Source organism: Phyllostomus discolor, chromosome 4 (assembly GCF_004126475.2).
Source record: "Phyllostomus discolor isolate MPI-MPIP mPhyDis1 chromosome 4, mPhyDis1.pri.v3, whole genome shotgun sequence".
In the NCBI taxonomy this organism is placed as follows: domain Eukaryota; kingdom Metazoa; phylum Chordata; class Mammalia; order Chiroptera; family Phyllostomidae; genus Phyllostomus; species Phyllostomus discolor.
Window position 1 is genome coordinate 199,468,097 of NC_040906.2, and position 18,270 is coordinate 199,486,366.

An 18,270-nucleotide genomic window follows, 5' to 3' on the forward strand; every position below is an offset into this window, starting at 1 on the left:
GCTGACCCACGGCCTGAGTCCCAGCTGCAGGCACAGACGAGCCCTGTCTGGGAGGCTTCCAGCCTCAGGAGCTGGAGACTGGGCGCCCAAAGTTGTGGTCAGTTCCACCTAGGGTCAGCATCAGTAAGAGGCTGGGCTCCGTTCCAGCTCCCCTTCCTCCAGCCAGTGCTGTGAGGCTGGGTTTTGAAGAAATCTGAGATGTAGCAAACGGTGAGGTGGACCACCAGTGTGCAGTGTAGGAGGCCCACGAGGACATCACTCCAGTGGTTTGGGGTCAGACAGCAGGTGTAGCCCACACAGAGGGCAGAGGCCACTAGAAAGAACCGCAGTGTGCGGGGGAGGGGGCATGGCGGAAGGGTAAGCAGCTGTGCCCCCTTCCAGCAGAGCTGCCTGCACATAAAAGTAACAAGGTCAGCAGTGCAACCGAAAGGAGGGATACAAAGACCATGTGACACTGGCAGGTTTCTCCAGCACGCCTTTTCCACCTGCACATCGATAGATGGAGCTGTTGACACGGCTCTGGTGTGGGCGACACACTGCCAGGAAGCGGGGCTGCAGGTGGCCGATGTGGGGCTCAGCCAGGTCTCAGGGACTGGCCCACTGCAGCCCCAACAGGACTGTCCCTAGCACCTTGTAGACACCAGCCACATAGCTGTCGAAGTCGGAGTGGGAATAGAGGCGGTAGGTATACACCAGAGAGGTCCCTCGGGCCGAGACAAGGACGACGGAGGCAGCGATGGTGACTCTGGCCGAGAGCCCGTGGGTGATGGTGTCTGGGCGCTAGGGGTACCAGATGGAGTCGTTGCCACAGCGGAACCCTCACTTGTCTGGGGCATTCAAGAGCGTGAGGATGACGAAAGGCACAGAGGCTCTGCTCTAGGCCGCCCCTGCCCTGGGCCGCACCAGCGTGGCCCATCCCATGCTGGCCTGGCCACAGGGTCCCTGAGGTTAGATACACTCTGAGGATAATGAGGAAACTAAAGATTGACACCGTTGAGTGAGGTCCTCAGGGTCAGAAATCTCATGAACGCAGACATCAGATCCCTCCGGGCTGTAAACTTAATGGTACTTCTTAAACGAGGGTTCGGGCTTCCTGGGGGTGACCTAGAGTCACAGCAGAGATGACATTTTACCCCAGGCCAGAGCAAGTGCTAATTTTGCATATGAACCAGGGTTCACAGTTTATGCACTTTCACAGCAAAATGTGACTCTTCAAAGAGTCACATATGGCCCTGAGTTTGAGAGAAATGTGTTTCCTCTCTTCCTGTGGGTGGCCCTTGGGCATGGAAGCTTGAGCTTGGGCACTTCTTCTGCCATCATCCCTGGCACTCGGTGCCAGAGGCTTTGGTTTCTAAGGTCACGCCAGGCACCTTCCCTGCCCTTGGTTTCTGCCAGGAGCGGTGGGTGAGCTGAGCAGTGAGGATCCTCTGTACCTTGGCATCAGCAGGCGCTCTATTTCTAGCTGATGGCCTGCGACCTTGATGCCGCAGGCAGCAGCGCCCTCACCAGCAGGAGGGCCTGTCTCAGAGGTGACGGTACCTGGGCCAGGCTCCCTCCCTCCCCGGTCACAAGACCAGCTCCTATCTCAGGACCTGGGAACAGGACCATGGCAGGCAGCCAAGGCACGTGGTATCTGGGTAGAATGGTCCAAATAGTAGCGTTCACCCTAACTAGATGAAAGCAGGGAGGAAAAACTGGAACAAGGAAGCAGTGGGCAAACATTTTCAAAAGCGATTTTGAAAGCGTGTGGGAATACCTCTGTGGTGGGGCCTGGCTACAGAGGAGAAAGAGACTCCAAAGTGGCCGACTCAGGAGAGCGTTGCCCAGAGCCAGTGACCCGGAGACTGCGGGACAGGCAGCACTCTGGGTCACTTTTCAGACTCCGTGCGCCACCAGGCCTTTCTCCAGCGCTGCAGCTGTCATCAGATGCCTTTTTTTTTAAATTGAGAAATCGATAATTGTGGAAAAGGCCAGTGAAAGGTTTGTGAGCTGGTGAACATTTCTGTGGACAGATTGATGGATTGCCGTCACCCCAGGCTCCTCGGGGTCGAAGCTGTCAAGACTCCTGAGTATTTCCACAGCTGCCACTGGGAAGAGCCTATGTCAGTACCCAGGACCCTAGGCCGCAGGCTGGAGGGGAGTGGGGGATGACAAGGGGAGGGCGCCGTCTGCAGGAGGGATCCTGTCACCACCTTGGGGGGCTGCTTTGCAAGCCTCCCCAGCCCCTGAGCACACCAGATGCAGGTGCAGAGTCTGGAGGCTCAACCGGCCACAGTCCTTGCTTGATGCTTCCCTGGGGAGGGGTTACAAATTAGGCTGAGTGGCCCCTTCGCTTATCTTTGACTTGATCATTAAATATTTTAAAATACCCTTTAACAATCTTTACAATCCAATCTATTCTTGAATGCTCTAATAAAAAAAAAAGTGTACGGGAAAGCATTAGCGGGTCTATGAAAAGGCAGGATGTGTGGAAGAGAAGCTTGTTTTAGCCCCGGGATCATGAGAACCTGGGTCCAGGGAGTACAAAGACCTGGACCCCAAAGGCACAGAACCCACGGACGCGCCAGGCCTCGTCCTGTGGAAGAAGCTGCTAAGCTTTGCCTTAGGGTTAACAAAACAGTAGAAAGCTGGCATCAGAGACCTTAAAGCAATGTGGAACTTTTTTGTTTATTTTTTATGATTGCAGAAAGAAAAAACACATGCCCTTTTATCTTCTACTAATGATAATTTTATTAATATTGTTTTATGAATAAAACAAGCAGCTGCTCCCGCGGCGAGGAGAGAGACTGTGCCTGGCCCTTTCGGATTGCCTGGGTCCCCTTTCCAGGAGTGTGTGCTGACAGGTGGGTCCTCCTAGGGCCCAGGTCCCCGCCCTCTGTGACACTGGGGACTCGGACTCTCAGCAGCTGCCAGGGCTGCGCAGGCCTCCGGGGTACGAAAGAGAGCCTTGAGGAGAGACCAAGGCTTGATGTCACCAAGAGGAGAAACTGCCTGATGAAGTCCCGCGGTGCTAGGGCCTTGCCTAGCCAATAAAAGAGGCTCGGAGCCCTGAACAGACATGGTTTATCACCTGCCAGACCAGGTTGCCGCCGGGTCCCATGCCCACTGGGCTCTGAAAAGCCACGTGCGTGCTCTCCTTGCCAAAGGGAAGGACCCAGCCCCGAGAAAGCAGCTGCAGGGGGGCAGGGACCCTCGCCTTCCTGATGGCGGCCCCTGCACTGAAGACCCAGCGAGGACCGCTGGCCTGGCGGGTGCCTCAAACAGGACCAGGACACCCACACCTCTGAGAGGCCACAGGGTTTGCAGAACGCTCAGGGCCTACGCCTCGTGAGAGAAGACACCACGCCCATTCCAAAGACGAACACTGAAGTCCTGGCCACAGCCACACCCAATAGAAACTGGAGGGAAAAAAGAAAGAAACAAAGATTCCTTGATGGAAGCGTTTTCAGGGGAAGCACCACAAACGGCACCGGGACTGAGGTCCGGGGGGATGGGGGGGGGCGGCGGGAGCTGGCCAAGAGCTGAGCTGACCCATCGGGACATCGTCCTGAGAGTCCTGTCAGCAGCCTGGGGTCTGGAAGGCCCCAGGCGGTCCCCAGGGTGGCTCTGCCCCCAGCGTGTTTGCCTTGGGCTGGCACACGTTTTCTGCACAGGGCCGGAGAGCAAGCGTCTTACATCCAGTAGCCTGCCAACATGTTTCACCTGTCTGTGTCTGTGTCTGTTTCTGTTTTACAACTTCTTAAACATATACAACCCACTCTCGGGTCAAGAGTCTACAGAAACCGGCCACGGGCTGTTGTTGTGACATGTGTCAGCGCCTGGGGCTGCCAGTCCTGTCCCGTCCTCTCCACCCAGCTGAGAAGGGAGCCGGCGGCCTGTTTCCCTGTCGGGTTCTCATTCTGAGCCGCACGGACTCTCCAGAGGCGAAGGCGCTGGGGGAGGGGAGGGCCTGTGGCTCAGGCCAAAGCCCCCGGAGAGCGCGCACCACGTTGGGAGAAGTGGTTGAGAAGGAGCAGATCTCAGGGAAAAGCAAACCGGGGTAAACCTGCATTTCCTGAGAGGCTCTGTCTGTGAGTCCCTGGTCAGGGAGCCCCCTCAAGGAGATCGGAGGCTGGGACCGCTCTGCCCTCATTCCCTGGAGCCAACAGGCACGGTGCGTCCAGCGCGCTCCCCTGGAGCAGGGTGAGCCACTGGGGTTCTGCTCCTTTGAACACATTACCCGTCACCATTGATGCTGGGCATTCCAAATCATTTTTTTGTTCACTAAACACCCAATCAAATGTCTCCTCATGCAACAGCAGAACCCCCTTATTCTTCATCTTTTAAAATCATCATTATAGCCCTGGCTGGCGTGGCTCAGTGGATTGAGCGTGGGCTGCGAACCAAAGTGTCGCAGGTTCGATTCCCAGTCAGGGTACATGCCTGGGTTGCAGGCCATGACCCCCAGCAACTGCACATTGATGTTTCTCTCTCTCTCTCTCTCTCTCTCTATCTCCCTCCCTTCCCTCTCTGAAAATAAATAACATCTTTAAAAAAATCGTTATTATGGCAATTTGGGTTTTAAAAACATTTCATCCTCCTTGTCATAATTTAAATGTTTGAAGTTGTTTCTCCCCCTCATTACTCTGTTCACATTGTTGAGCCTTGAGTTTCATCTCTGTTTTTTTCCTTGTCTATATAATTAGTGATTTTTCCTGCAAAAATGGAAGCATATTATAGAAAATATTCTATATCCCTTGTAAAATTTAAGAATGTGTTAGAGATATTCCCCAATAAATAAATATATATTAATCTTATTTTTTTAAATTGCTGTGTTACAGTAAATACTGTGTGTTGTGTACTATCTCATATTTCACAAGGCCCCTGCTGACTGACATCTAAGTTGCTAAGAACTAGTAATAAAAGGAAGTATGTTTCCAACTGGCATGGAGAGAGTTGTCTATTTGGACAATAACAAAGAAATCCCTTACTTTCCATCAACTACAAAACGATTCCAGGTTCATTACAGACCTACTAGAAGAAAGTACAAGCAAACATTTGTATAATCTTGAAGTGAAAAGTCCTTCTTAGTGCAGACTATCCAGAATCCAAAAAGGAAAAAGAATCTGTTGGATTTGATGATGTAAAAAGTAAAACTTTCTGTGTAACTAAAGGAAACTGTAGAAAGTTACAACAAATGATATACAGGTTTTAATTTTTCAAATATACAAAGAGTCCCTTGAAAATTGTATACCAAGATTTAAAAAAAAAAAAAAACAATAAGTAGAGAGTAAAACAGATTCCAGAGATCATATAAATGCAACAATATAAAACATAAACTAGTCACTAACATCCAAACTTTAAAAATGAAGAGCTGCTGTTGCCCTCAGCTGGGCAGCAGTGTAGAAAGCTGGTAACAGCTAGCCCAGCCTTCTGAACCTGTCTGCACGCGGGAATTCCCCAGAGACCTTCAAACAGATGCTGATCACCGGAGAGCACATTTCACCTGGTTGGGGTGAGGCCTGGAGCTGTACTTTTAAAAAACTTCCCCGGGGAACCCTAATGTGCAGAGCGGGGACATTAATAATTTGGGAATAGTTCCCATAATTTGGAAACCGCTGCTCTAGATTTAGGGAGGGTCTGAGGAGAAGGGTTCTCTTTTCCACACTGGGTGGGATTGTAAACCATTGCCACTTCTCCGAAAACGATCTGGCAGAACTGTTTATGAAAATTTAGAACATACACGCCTTTTGGATTCAGCGATGCCACCGACAACCACGCAGCTGAGGGAAATAAACGCAGCACCACACAGAGACAGGCACGCACGCACACGCCGGCCTGGCGTGTGCAGCATTAACAGCACAAAGCTGGGAGCAAGCAACTGTCGGGGAGAAGAGACCGAGCTCCCCAATGCAGCGCAGACGTGCATGTCTATAGTGACGTGTCTGCTGAATATTGCTAAGTGGACAATGCCTGTCACAGGGTAATAAAAATAGATCCATTTTTTTAAAAAAAAGTATACACACTTGCTGTTTGAATAAGAAAACCAAAAGGCACAGAAAGGTAACATTAAATTGGGAGGCCATTAAGGGGGAGATAGGAAACTGTTAATTTTTCTTCAGAAAGCAAGAGAGTATTTTGGAATTCAAATCGTTGATTTTTAAGAACAATTAGCTCTAGCCCTGGCTGTCGTAGCTCAGTGGATTGAGCGTGGGCTGCAAACCAAAGTGTCGCAGGTTCGATTCCCAGCCAGGGCACATGCCTGGGTTGCAGGCCATGACCCCCAGCAACTGCACATTGATGTTTCTCTCTCTCTCTCTCTCTGTATCTCCCTCCCTTCCCTCTCTAAAAAATAAATAAATAAAATATTAAAAAAAAAACAAACCAAACAGACAGACAAACAAAAAGATACAACTGGAAGGAAGATACAGATGCTCCTGTGTGTCCGAGGCCCAGTGAGAACTGCTTTCAACAGGGCAGTTAAATGAGGAGTGAGGTGGTCCCTCCTGCCTGGGATGTGACTCCTGAGGCCTTTGGAGTAGTTTCTGCACCGTAGTGGGCATTCCAGAAATACCTGTGATGTGAGTGGATGCCACCCCTCTGGGGTGTTCCTGGACCTGCTCAGCATGAGCTGGGAGGATTTTTGCACGATTCCCTAGGACTGTGTTTGGTGATGGTGATGGCGGACTGGTGGGCAGGGGCCGAGAACACATCTGTCGGGACCGCGCTCGGGCCCATTCAGCCCAGCTCCTTTGAGACCCTGCTGTTCTGGCCTCAATCCGCCTTCCTAAATCAACTCTCTCCACTTTTTTTTCTTTCTGTCTTTATAATCTTTTATGTGGCTTGTTAATAAAATTTTGTAGCTTTAATTTCTTAATAATTGGCCCCAGGGCATCGGCTGTAAATCAGTCTACACCAAGCTGCCTTCTTACAGCAACTCTCAGCCTTCCGCTTGCTGAATCTCCTGGCCAAGGCGTTCAAAGGTGCGTCTTCTCACTTACGACAAAACTCAGGGACGCTGCTCTCACCCCATTTTCCAGGAGGAGACACTTCTGTTCCTCGGCCAAAGCTTCCCCCAATCCTTCCACTCCTCTCTGGATTTCATAGGAAGTCACTGCTTTTAGTTTCTAACCCTTTATTTCTCCACCTTAGCTTTACAGATTTTATCTTCCCTCAGCTTTTTTAAGATTTCCAATTTGCTTGTGCAAATCTCATTACAAAAACGTTATTAATTCTACCCTTCTGGGTCAGTGGGTGGCCTTTTTGCCATGCCTCTCCTCACCCACCACTCTCTTGGGATGTTGCACCCTTATCTGCCAGCCAGAGCAGGGCACCTTGACAGTCTGTACTCAGAAGTGAGAGCCATTGATGTCCTTTTATCCCCTCACTGTTCTTCTAAAACCTCCACCTAGCTCAGGAAGGTTTTGTTGGACCTTCTCTCCTCTCACTTTCTCCCAGGGAGCTGCTGGTGCAGGTGAGGACGCCCCTGGAAGACCCCATGTCCTCCCCCTCAGTGAGCTTATGAGAATGCAAGGACTCTGGGCAGAAACCCTAGTCTCCCCTGCGGCTGCCTTGGTCCTTGCTAGACCGCTCCCATTCCCCTCTGGGGAAAGCCGTCATCTCACAGCCTCACAGTGGGCACTCACCTGGGCTTCCTGCCTTTGTTTTCTTTCAGTGCTCTGTGATTGAAATCTTTGAAAATTATAATAAAAATGTACATCGTGCATCCCATGGGGTACTGCACATGGGTTTTTAGAAAGGCACAAATGGGACTATACTGAAGATTTTTCTTAAAGTTTTTTTTTCTTTTCCAGCCACATTTAACATATGATTCTTCAGTGATGGGAGGTGCCTAGTAAGTCAGCTCATTGCAATGTGGAAAAGAAACAGCTCGAGGTCCCTTGGCGCTGGTCTTTCCCATGGCTAATGTCATCGTGCGGCGATGTCCCCAGCAGTGGTCACTTGTGTGTCCTGAAGGGCTGGATCACTCTAGAAGGAAGACCCTCACACCCCAGGTAGTTGGAGCAGCGGTGACAGGGCAGCGAGAGGAGAACCAGGCCGGAAGAGTGGCCCGTCTCTGATGAGCGCACCTGGCACCTGTGCACCCCCATCTCCACCGCTGCTCACAGCCTGTCCTGAGGCAGGAAGTGAGGCAGCGTGCTCTGCACAGGGTTGCCTTCCTTGGAAAAGAGCACAACTCTCATCTGTCCCTGGAGTGCGGTTCCAGCGGGGGGAGAGGGAATAACCTGAGGGTAGAAAGCAGAGCTCGTGTGACAGAAATGCCGCCCCAAGGAAGGCCAAGCGAGAGAAGTCTTAAATGCAGCCCACAGGGCTCAGGAAGGTCTTCATGGAGGAGGTGGCTGTGAGCACTCTTGTGAGGGAGGAGGAGGGGTGAGGACAAAACGACGGAGCTAAGAAGGTATAGAGAGGATGGACTGAAAACACCCCAGGCATCTGTTTAAAATTCGAGCTCCGAGGCAGTGCCCGGGAGTGTGAATAGGAGGCCTGCCCAGGGCCCCCAACAGAAAGTCCCTGGACCCCTAGATGGGAAGGTGCTCAGGCTACCAGCATCATGGGAGCTCTGGGAGGCAGGTTCAGGTCACGGTGAGTGCCTCAGTCTGGTTTACATCCTCGATGCAGAGCAGGACTCATCAACGTAATACCTATGGGAATCAGACCGGTGCACGCAGTGAGAGAGGTTGATGGGATGTAAGCGCAAATGTCAAAACCGCCTCTCCCTACAGTTAAGGAACAGCAGCCCCTTCTCTCCAGCAGTTACCACCCACTAGGAACACGTGCCCGGGACCAGAGCTTCCCATCTGCAAGAGAAGCCTGAAACCTGGGCTTTGCATAATTCCCCCGCCTCCAATTATCACACAGTGGACTAAACTGCCATGAGCACCCAACAGTTCCATGAGGCAGCTGGCAAGATCAGAGGGGCAGAACCAAATCTTACTGCGTGTGGATGCGAATGATAGATAGAATTGCATTTCTTCTGGTAGACCATGGAAAACAATAGAAGGTTCGGGAGCAAAGAAGGGAGCTGAACAAAGCCTGCTGTAAGAAAATTCACGTGGCTCTTGGGTACTCTTGGGACGAAGTGGGCAAGGGGCCCCTCCATCAGGAGACCACAGGAAAGTCAGCTGTGCAAAGGGAATTAAAAAAAAAAGGAGAGTATGAAAGATGCTGAGAAACAAGAGCTGAGGAGTGATGACTGGCTCTCGATGGAAGGGGGAGAAAGGAATCACCCTCATTCTTTAACGCATACCTACATTCCCGTCCTGTTCATCCTGTGGACAGACAGTTTAGGCTGCACTCTGCTCAACAGGAAAATTTAGAGTCATTTCTTTAGGGGAGAAAGAAAGCACAGACAAGAATATTTTATAGTATCTATAATAAATGCAAAGAAACCAATACAAACAAAACTTAGCTTTAGCAAACTGTACATACATAAATATCTCTTTTTTTTTTCCACATAAAGCCTTCCATGGTCTTATTTATTACACCCAGTTCTTCTGTATACTTTTTTAAAAAAGTGCCTTTTGGATTTACAGCTGTGCTTCTCAAGCAAAGGTTAGAACATCATGCCCCAAAGGAAAACGAGGTAAAAAGGAAGCTGCCATATAAGCTTGTAAAAACTGTATGTTACAAGGTTCTAAAATCTCTTCAGCGCTGGTGGGCTGGTAGAGCGCTGGACGCTAACGTGGTGCTCAGGTGGCGTCACCTACTGAATGGATGGGGCCCGCCATGGGAAAGCTGCCCGGACGGCGTGCTGAAGTCCTTGGGTATGCAGAGAAAGGGCCAAAGGCCCAGAACATACGTGTCCAGAGAATACTGGAGTTCGCTAATCTGTTTAGCATGGAGGCTCAGAGTTTTCAATGATATTTCTTCCAAACCTCTGCCTTCTGTTTGCTCTCCTCCTGCCACTGTTTCTCATCCACCTCTGAGGTCACGATTTGCACACACGGGCTCAAGCTGCCACACCAAGGGCATCCACCAAGATTCAGGTCCTCTTTTCACTACTTTGGAGTGGCTCTGGGCCAAATCCTCCTCACACTGCCAGCACCACTGCAGATCGCACCTGCTTGGCTCAGAGGGGCGGAGGGCCGTTTGTGTATCTGAGCATGGGGTGGAACGACCGGGCGAAGTTGTTGGACAGGGCGCAGCTGTAGTCTTCCTCTGACATGGGGACCAGGCAGGCGAGCCCGATGAGCAGCAGCAGGAGGAGCTGGAGCGGGAGGGCCGCGCGGAGCACTCGGAACAGGAAAGGGCGGCCGGACCCAGCTGGCCGGGGCTCAGAAAGGGAGGAATCGGAGCCACCTTTTATGGACCTGAGAGAGAAACAAGTGACAGGAACAACTCAAGTACCTTCAGTGATGGATGGATGCTGCTTTTAGCTCCCTCACCTCCCTGGAAGCTAAAGGACCACGCCAAACCCAACCCAACCTGGCGATTAGCTGCTAGCTTTCCTCGGTGTGCCCAGGCCGTCTCCCACCACCAATGGAAGGGTTGCTTGGCAACGGTACTGTTGGAAAGTTAACATTTAGTCAGTCAACTAAAGGTAACTAATTGATGTCAAATTCCACCCCTTAATTTGGTAAAACAGTTCCCATCAACAGAGATAATTGCTCTGTACACCTCCTACCAACAGAAATGAAGTAGATCTGGGGTAATTAAGATGTGGATGTTTGATGCAGTACAATTTTGGTTAAAGACTACCTGGAGCACCGTTAGCCAAAATTAGTTGCTGTCAGAATCGTATGAAGTGTTCCATCTAGTCATCCGGGCTGTGCCCGTATCCACGCAGCGAGGAGGAGAACAGCCCCCGTCATTTTGTGCAGACCCGTAAAGCTTCATTTGATCTCAGAGTGTACCCCGGTCTCATCTTGCACTGAATCAGCATCCGGCCCTGACATCAGTGGGTTCCGAAACTGTACGAACAAGGATGGCGTAGAGGAAGCCGTTCTTGTGGGCACACAGAACAGTACTGAGTGACTCCGGCTCTGGGCTGATCCTAATGTCTATCAGCTGTGGGTCTGAGAAGGAGACACAGGTTTTCTGAGGAGGGCAGGCTGTCATCCTGCAGGCTCCTTCTTTCTGCTCAAAGGTCCACGTGTCCCTCCTACATTTATATCTCCCTACCTGCTACACTGTGCATTAGAGATTGAGCACGAATTTCCAGTCTCATGAGAAAGATGGCCTGTAGAAGATTGAATAGGAAGTCGGTTCTGGGCAACGTGTTCGTCCCTTAATGTTTTGTCTGGTTACTAGTAGAAAAGATGAAGAAAGGAATTTTTTTTACATGTGTTTGTAAAACACTTTACAAAGAAATGCTTTTGTACACACACACACACACACACACACACACAACCCTGCAGGAGCAAAAAGAATGGGTACTAATGCGACTCACCCCCCCACGCCTAGTATAAATTCTCTAACAGTAGTAGTCTCACGCAGGATAAGGGCACTGAACGTGAGGCCACTGGAGAAATACCAGCATGTGAAAACTGTGTTGGTTACTCTGCATGCTTTTCTCTTAAGAAAACACTAGGTTTCCAGCTGGACTACTCAAAACTCTTTAATTAAACCATGGAAGAAATGTGGGGAACCAACAGACGGGTCCTCAGTAACCCCGAACAGTCCTACACCCCACCGTGATTTTAGCACATGTAGTGAACGAACAATCGCCGGCCTAAATTGGGACTGCGTTTCTTTTCTGAAAACTGTAACTAATGGCTTGAGTAACCTTGAACAAGGCACATCACCTCCAAGCGCCAACCTCTTACTCAACGCCTCCAAATTAGCCTGGATTGTCTTCCAACTTGGAAGTTCCGTGTTTTATACATTTTATGTCTTCTCCTAATTAGTCAGCATAATATTCTGGCAGCTGAAAGGCCACAAGCATTCAATCACCATCTAGTGGTCAAACTGATGAACGGCCCTCAGGCCAAGGCCAATGAGCTACTCCTAATGAGCCGAACAGGAAGTCCGTATATTTTGTGAAATACAGTAGAGAATAAAAGAAGGATGTCACATACGGATCAATGGAAAACAGGAAATTACTGAGTTTTCTAATAAAATGTTCATGGTGAGCAGTCTTAGAGACTATACAACCTAATTTTTGTAGATAAATTAGGTTGTTTTGTAGATAAATTTTATTTTTGTAGATAAATTCGTCTACTAATTTTGCAGATAAATTGCTAAGGATAGTCAACGTTTATTTTTCTTATGACTAGGCAACATACTAAGCATTTATCTCAAATAATCCCCAAAACAGTCTTTGGTGTGCTTGTTTTCTTTTTCTATAGATGACAAAAAGGTGGCTCAGAGAGGTGACGCAAGGAGTAACTTATAGTTGGCAAGTGGCAGAATTAAGATTTCAACCCTGGGATTTTAACGCCCAGAATTTGGACTCTATGGAGAGGGTAGATGCCTTGCCCCAAATCTCACGATCAAAGGAAGAGATCAAGCAGGAACTCTGGGCCCCAAGTCCCTGCCTACCATACTCTTCTGCAAAGCTTTTGGTTTGGTGACATGAATGAAGGTCATCCAAGTTAAAGAATGTCACGGGTGCCTTGCGTGAAAAAAAAAAGGAGAAAAATAGCTGTGTCCTGAAACGTTTGGGAGTGGTTTCTCCATGTTGCAAATAAGTGCCTCGCAGTATGAAATGGACCATCATCGGGTTCGTGCAGGGACAGGAGGCCATTTTGGTTGCAGACAGTTGCGCAACCCTGGCCAGGCAACACGGTCTCCCTGGTCCAGCCTCCGGGCTTCTCATTTGCAAAGGGGAAGGGTGCATTCATATCCGAAAATATTTCTGGCTCTGACAGTTTATGAATTCAGTGGTTTGCCTTAAACTGTCTTAAGAAGGATGGGCTAGTTGCCCATGAACTCTGGGTTGAATTTTTCTGCAAGATCCCTTTCCCTTACAATGTGCCCTGGCAAACAACAGCCCCCACCTGTCACGGGATGAGTTATAACCGAAGCACAGGAGAGAGCTCCACATTTCCTCACTCGTCAGCATTCATGGGAAACAGGAGTGATCTCTGGCTTCTTTTTTTTTTGGAAACACCTAAGGCCATTCGTGATGGGTAGATCTATGCATATAACTGACAACACAACCTCATTGACAGAGTTCAATAGCCCTTGCTTGTCAATTATTAGCCTCTGTGAGCAGTTAAGCCAAAGATCAAAATCAAAACACAGGGTGCCCCTTGACTAGCCCGCTCTTGAGAACAACGGGAAAGGTCACCATCTTTGGAATATGGGCTCATATGTTACAGTGCCTGTTGAAGGACATGGCACATTGAACAGCATCAGAGAATTTCTTATTAAAGTTTAGTGACCACGTGCCTTCTAAGGTTGAAGAATGCCTGCCTCAGGAGAGGTAATGGGCTGAGATAGGGACAAAAAGGACACACAGTTCTTAGGGGACTTCCAGACAGTTGATTGCTCTTGGAAGTGCCCAGTTTATCTACTGAAAAAAAAAATGCCACCCCCTTAGGGCAATAATCAGGGTTTCAACGCGCCCAAAGGTTTAAAGCTTCTCATATCAACAGGCAAATGATACCAGGGTGAAAGGGTACTTTTAATATTTATCTATTGACCTAAAGTCACCTCAGTTACCTCCCTTTCAAGAGTCTTTGGAAATTCGACAAGGGAAAGAACAAAGATACTAGTTACTCATCATCCTCCAGTGGCCTTACTCCGTAAGTACGAGAGATGCCAGCTGATATTATGCCTATAGAGGAAAACTTAAATGTGGGAACTTAGTCAAAGAGGGTAATCAGTGGAGATATTTCAGATACTTTGGCCCAGCAAAAACATGCTTGTTCTCATAAGTACATGCTTATTTTATTATTTTTCTCACTCCCCTCACTCATTCAAACTTCTGGGCAAATAACTGCCCAGCAGTGGTTTCATCCCTTTCCCCAAAATACATGCAGTGGTGGAGGGAGGGTGGTGGGGGAGAAAGCTGTGCACCACACCACACCACACCACACCACACAGAAGAAAGCACCATCAAGAGATGCGAGAAGCCTGACCACTATGCACACAGAGTAAGACTCGTCTCAACAACTTTACCCAGTGAAGGAACATAAAATGGGTTCACTCTGAGCACACATCACTCAAACACAAAGGAAGACTGCAATTCGTTTTGTTGCTTGGTAGCAAGGCCTGGCGGAAGAGCAACAGGAATTTACTGTGAGGGGCTGTGTAGCTTGTCTATGACCTTGTCGCCTACTCTTCTGGGCATGGTCTTTGTTGCACGGTTACGTGGCTCAGAAGACACATTTCCAGAATCACTTTAGGATTTCAGACTCCTCTTATTCCGGCCTGAGTAGCCTGGTCCTGTGCTACCTCGGACAGCCTGTGGCAGCCCAGGCCCCGGAACTGTTCAAGTTCCATCCACCAATAACCTCTCGCTGGAGGGGAATGGTGGACAGGTTAGAACTCCTCTCAGAGGCAGGCAGACCTGGGCACACACCTAAAACTTCATGCCTCTAATTCTGTGTGTCCTTGTCTGCAAAACTGGGAACACAGTCATGTCAAGGAGATGGTTAAATGAGGCAATAGATATACACAATGCTTAGCATAGTGCTCAGAGCACCTTAAGTGCTAAATTAATGTCAGCAATGTATTATTACCTGCACTATGGAAGCAAGGGCGCGCTGACTCAGACCCTTAGGGGTTGGCTGGATGTGGCCTTTTCTCCTGGGAACTATTCCTGATTTCCTAGCAGTGCGTTCCAAGATGGGATATGCGTTTCGCAAAGTGCGACAGTTCTCGGGAAACACTTGGATGTGTAGCTCAAATGTTATAAAAGAAACACATTGGAGCTTTACCCGATACCTGTCCTCAGGCCAGGTGGGGGGCCTGCCCTATGGGCAAGACCGCTTTAGCCTAAGACTCTTTGAGCGCTTGGAATAAATAGATCCCCAGGGTGGAGTCCGGAGGAAAAGACTTCAAAGAAACATTTCACAAGGAACTGAATAGTGTTTTCAGTAAAGCCCTGCCGTACATGCAAAATCCCTGCTGCGTCTGCTTCGCTCCATGTGGCTGCCTTGAACACATTTTAAAATGAGGTGTGTTTTTTTTCCCTTTCTTTCAACGTTTCAGCCAGTTATTTGCCACTTCTCATTCCGTCTTAGTGCTCCGTGTGGAAGTGCCAGAGACCCATGGTGCCCTGGGGAATTCCGCATTTCATAACACTAAGCTTTGGAATAAAGTCATCAACTCATTCCAGCCAGACTACGAGAAGTTACCCCTTTGCCTTGCTGGAAACCGGAGTAAAAAAACCTTCCTATCTGTCAAGTTCAGTGACTCGGCAGCAGAATTTTGAAGAGTGATTAGAGATCAGGTTAGAGAACTTCAAGTCAATAGTGGAGAAAAAGTACCAAGTGGACCATGATAAATGTTGCTTCAAAAGAATGCTTCTCACATGTATTTAATCTCAAAAATAGTGTGTAGTTGTTATACATGCATGCAGAGACATTTTTTCAAATGTTTATAATCTGAGGAGCCTAGGGGAGCTTCTTGTCACTGATTGAGAGAATCTCTTCATTTGGACACACTGCCAGTCTTTTAATGGTAGGAATTATATTGTATCAATTTTGTCGGCTTAGGACCTAAACATGATAGCATTGTGTAGCCTATGTAGGCTTAGCATCTATATAAGAAGACATAGAACAGTGACCATAGCATTAAACTGAAATATATAGCAACAGAGCAACTGATATTATTTGTATCTGACTTTAAACAACAAAAAGAATATGAGAACCCCTCCCTCCAAACTAATACCCAGTTGTTTTTTTTTTCCAACTCGGCCTCTCTCCTCTCTCAGGGAGAAGACAATCTAACATGTTCCCACTGCAGCTCGCTGGGGCCAAGATTCTAAACTGTGTGTGCTCCTGCAATAATCTTTCAAATCTGCTGGACCAGTGCAAGATCAAACACAAGGTACTCTCCAGCCTTGGTGTGAAGGAACACCATGACAGCCTGGCCTGCGAGCGAAGTTAATTCTTTCCCGGCGGACTCTGCTTTTCATTGTCAAGGTTGGGTGCACCTCAAACCAATACGCCAAGGAGTCAAGAAGTCCAGGAATATTCAACCACAACCCGTCTGGCAAGGCGTTTTGAGGAAGTTTGCAATGCAGGTGAAGATCATGGGCATTCCCGCCCTTTTAAGCAGCGAAGTGAAATGTGTGCCTTGTGCTCAGAAAGATGTTAATCAACAGCGCTGGACAGAGCAGAGCTGAAAAGTGCCTTGCGGTGTCACCATGAGAAGGTGGCTGTCCCAGCTGCAAAGCCCCATTAGAAGACATGCTGTGGCACTTTCTGCCCTAAGAAACAGTACCTTTGACATTTTCAGGAAACCTGGGCAGCTGTCTGGAATAACTGGGGGAGGAGACTGATGCAATATTTGTAAACCCGCAGGTGGCTGCTGTTGGTGTTGCACAATGTAAGAGCTTTCCCCCTTCTCATTAGCATCACGTATGCAACCACAGAACTGGTCTCTGGTATCCCAAAAGGATACTCCACAGCAATATGTTCGTGACACATTGGCAACTTCTGTGGAGGAGGTGGACCATACAAAACAGTGATCTGTCTATGGAATGATTGTTTTTTTCTTGCAGGGGCCTAACAAAACCTCAGAGCGCCTGCAGAGGTCCATCATCGCCTTCAAAAACCCCTGTGAGTTTTTCTCCGTATTTCATTACTGATATTTTGTTAGGGACCCAACACCCCCCCCCCCAAAACTGTAAAGCAAACCAAATGGAAAGAAAAAAACCCCAAAAAACATAGCAAAAAGAGGCTTAAACCCAGAAAACATGTCCCAATACAGTCTGCATTCCTTCAGCAGTGCGGGGATGACGGGAGGGAAGAGCCCGTTCTCTCCAGCCCCCAGCGGGGAAACCGTGACTGTGACTCAGGGGTGGGTCACGGCTCTACACTTCCCCCTCCCCCACCTTCCTTCCAGGAACTTCGGTTCCAGCTCAGTGGGGGTCAGTCTCCAGAGGGGCACCCTACTTTAACAGTAGACTGCTTGGGAGTGGAATGAAACTCGGCTCCGAGGACGGTATTGTCAGGTTTAGACAGCTGTCTGGGGAAGCAGGCGCGGGTTAGAGAGAGGGCGGGGGGAGCACAGACAGCACACCGACAACAAAGAAGGCGAAGCGCCCCTAACTGCAGAAACGAGGGGCCGCTGGCAGCTGGGCGTGAGGCACAGAGTGGCCGCGTGAGCAGGCTCTGGGGTGGGGGGGTGGGGGGGTGCCCGGCTGGGGCACTGGCCGCTCATGGGCAGAGGGAAAGCTCGCAGAGAGTGTCAGGAAGGTGAGTGACTGAGTGTGCTGGCTGAAGAGGAGTGGTAGGGGAAGCAGAGGAGGTGAGGTGTTGATCGGTTTTCAATAGCACCAAATTAGGACTTGCCATTTGGAGACTCCCAAACCCACAATCTGGATAAAACATGAGAAGAAAATAAAAAGCTGGGGATGTTAGTGTATTTTATTCAGATTTGTGGGTTCCGGAAGTGATAAAATAATTCACTGATCGAATACGTGTCTTATTGTAAAATCTAGAAATAAAGAGGATGATGAAACTCTGCCCCAACTCAAGTAGCAGCTACGGCGCCGGGTGTACCGAATCCTAGGTGCGCAAGGAAAAAGCCATTGGTTGAAAAGCACCAGTGGCCTGTGTAGTGGCATCAGCCACAGTTTTGGTGGGGTCCAAACATCACGCTCTGAGATTCACTTGTACTTCCCGCTGAGAAAAGTTCTCTTCCAATTTATCAGGAACGTGCGTATACCAAAAACGAATCGTTTCTCAACTACCCTGAGGCAGACCCGCCACGGGCCTCCCGAAATCCTGGGCAATTTTCATCATCCTCTTGGAGTTCTAGAGACAGTGTGGAAACCAGGAGAATAAGGTACCTGCTATGTGGACTGCTGACAGAGGGTCCAGGCTGAGAGGGGCTACATTTGCCTCGTGGCTGTTTGCAATGAACAGGGGTAAAGAAAGAAGAATGTTCAGTCCAGGCAAATAAAGACGAGCTACTGATGAAAACTAAACTAAAAGTGCGGCAAAGGGGAAATAAATCAAACCAGATGATCAGTATCCGTGATCAAGGAAACTGGCTTTTCTTTTGTAGGAAAAAAAAATTGAAATACATTTACATCTGTGCGGCTAGTCATTGAAGAAACATAAATTGGGGTTTGAAAACCCACACCACAGTGGGTGTATTTCCCCCCACTTGTCACGGCAGACACTAAAGTGACTGCCTGCTAGCCAAGAA

At 48.9% G+C, this 18,270-nt stretch overlaps 1 protein-coding gene and 1 pseudogene across 13 annotated transcripts in view; both read right to left on the reverse strand.

Annotated features, from left to right (window-relative positions):
- On the reverse strand, positions 1–3,543 carry LOC114495110 (annotated as a pseudogene).
- Positions 3,544–9,356: 5,813 nt separating this feature from the next.
- SYNE1 (spectrin repeat containing nuclear envelope protein 1) overlaps positions 9,357–18,270 on the reverse strand; it is a 433,377-nt gene continuing 424,463 nt past the window's right edge. For 12 of the 13 annotated variants that reach the window (XM_036024918.1, XM_036024914.1, XM_028510997.2 and 9 more), the window contains 2 exons: positions 17,909–17,967; positions 9,357–10,310 (listed from right to left, as the gene is read on the reverse strand). In XM_036024918.1, the coding sequence (XP_035880811.1) occupies positions 10,070–10,310; positions 17,909–17,967 (300 nt within the window). In that variant the 3' untranslated portion in view covers positions 9,357–10,069. The remainder of the gene's footprint in view (positions 10,311–17,908; positions 17,968–18,270) is intronic. The other variant, XM_036024915.1, reaches the window with a different exon arrangement.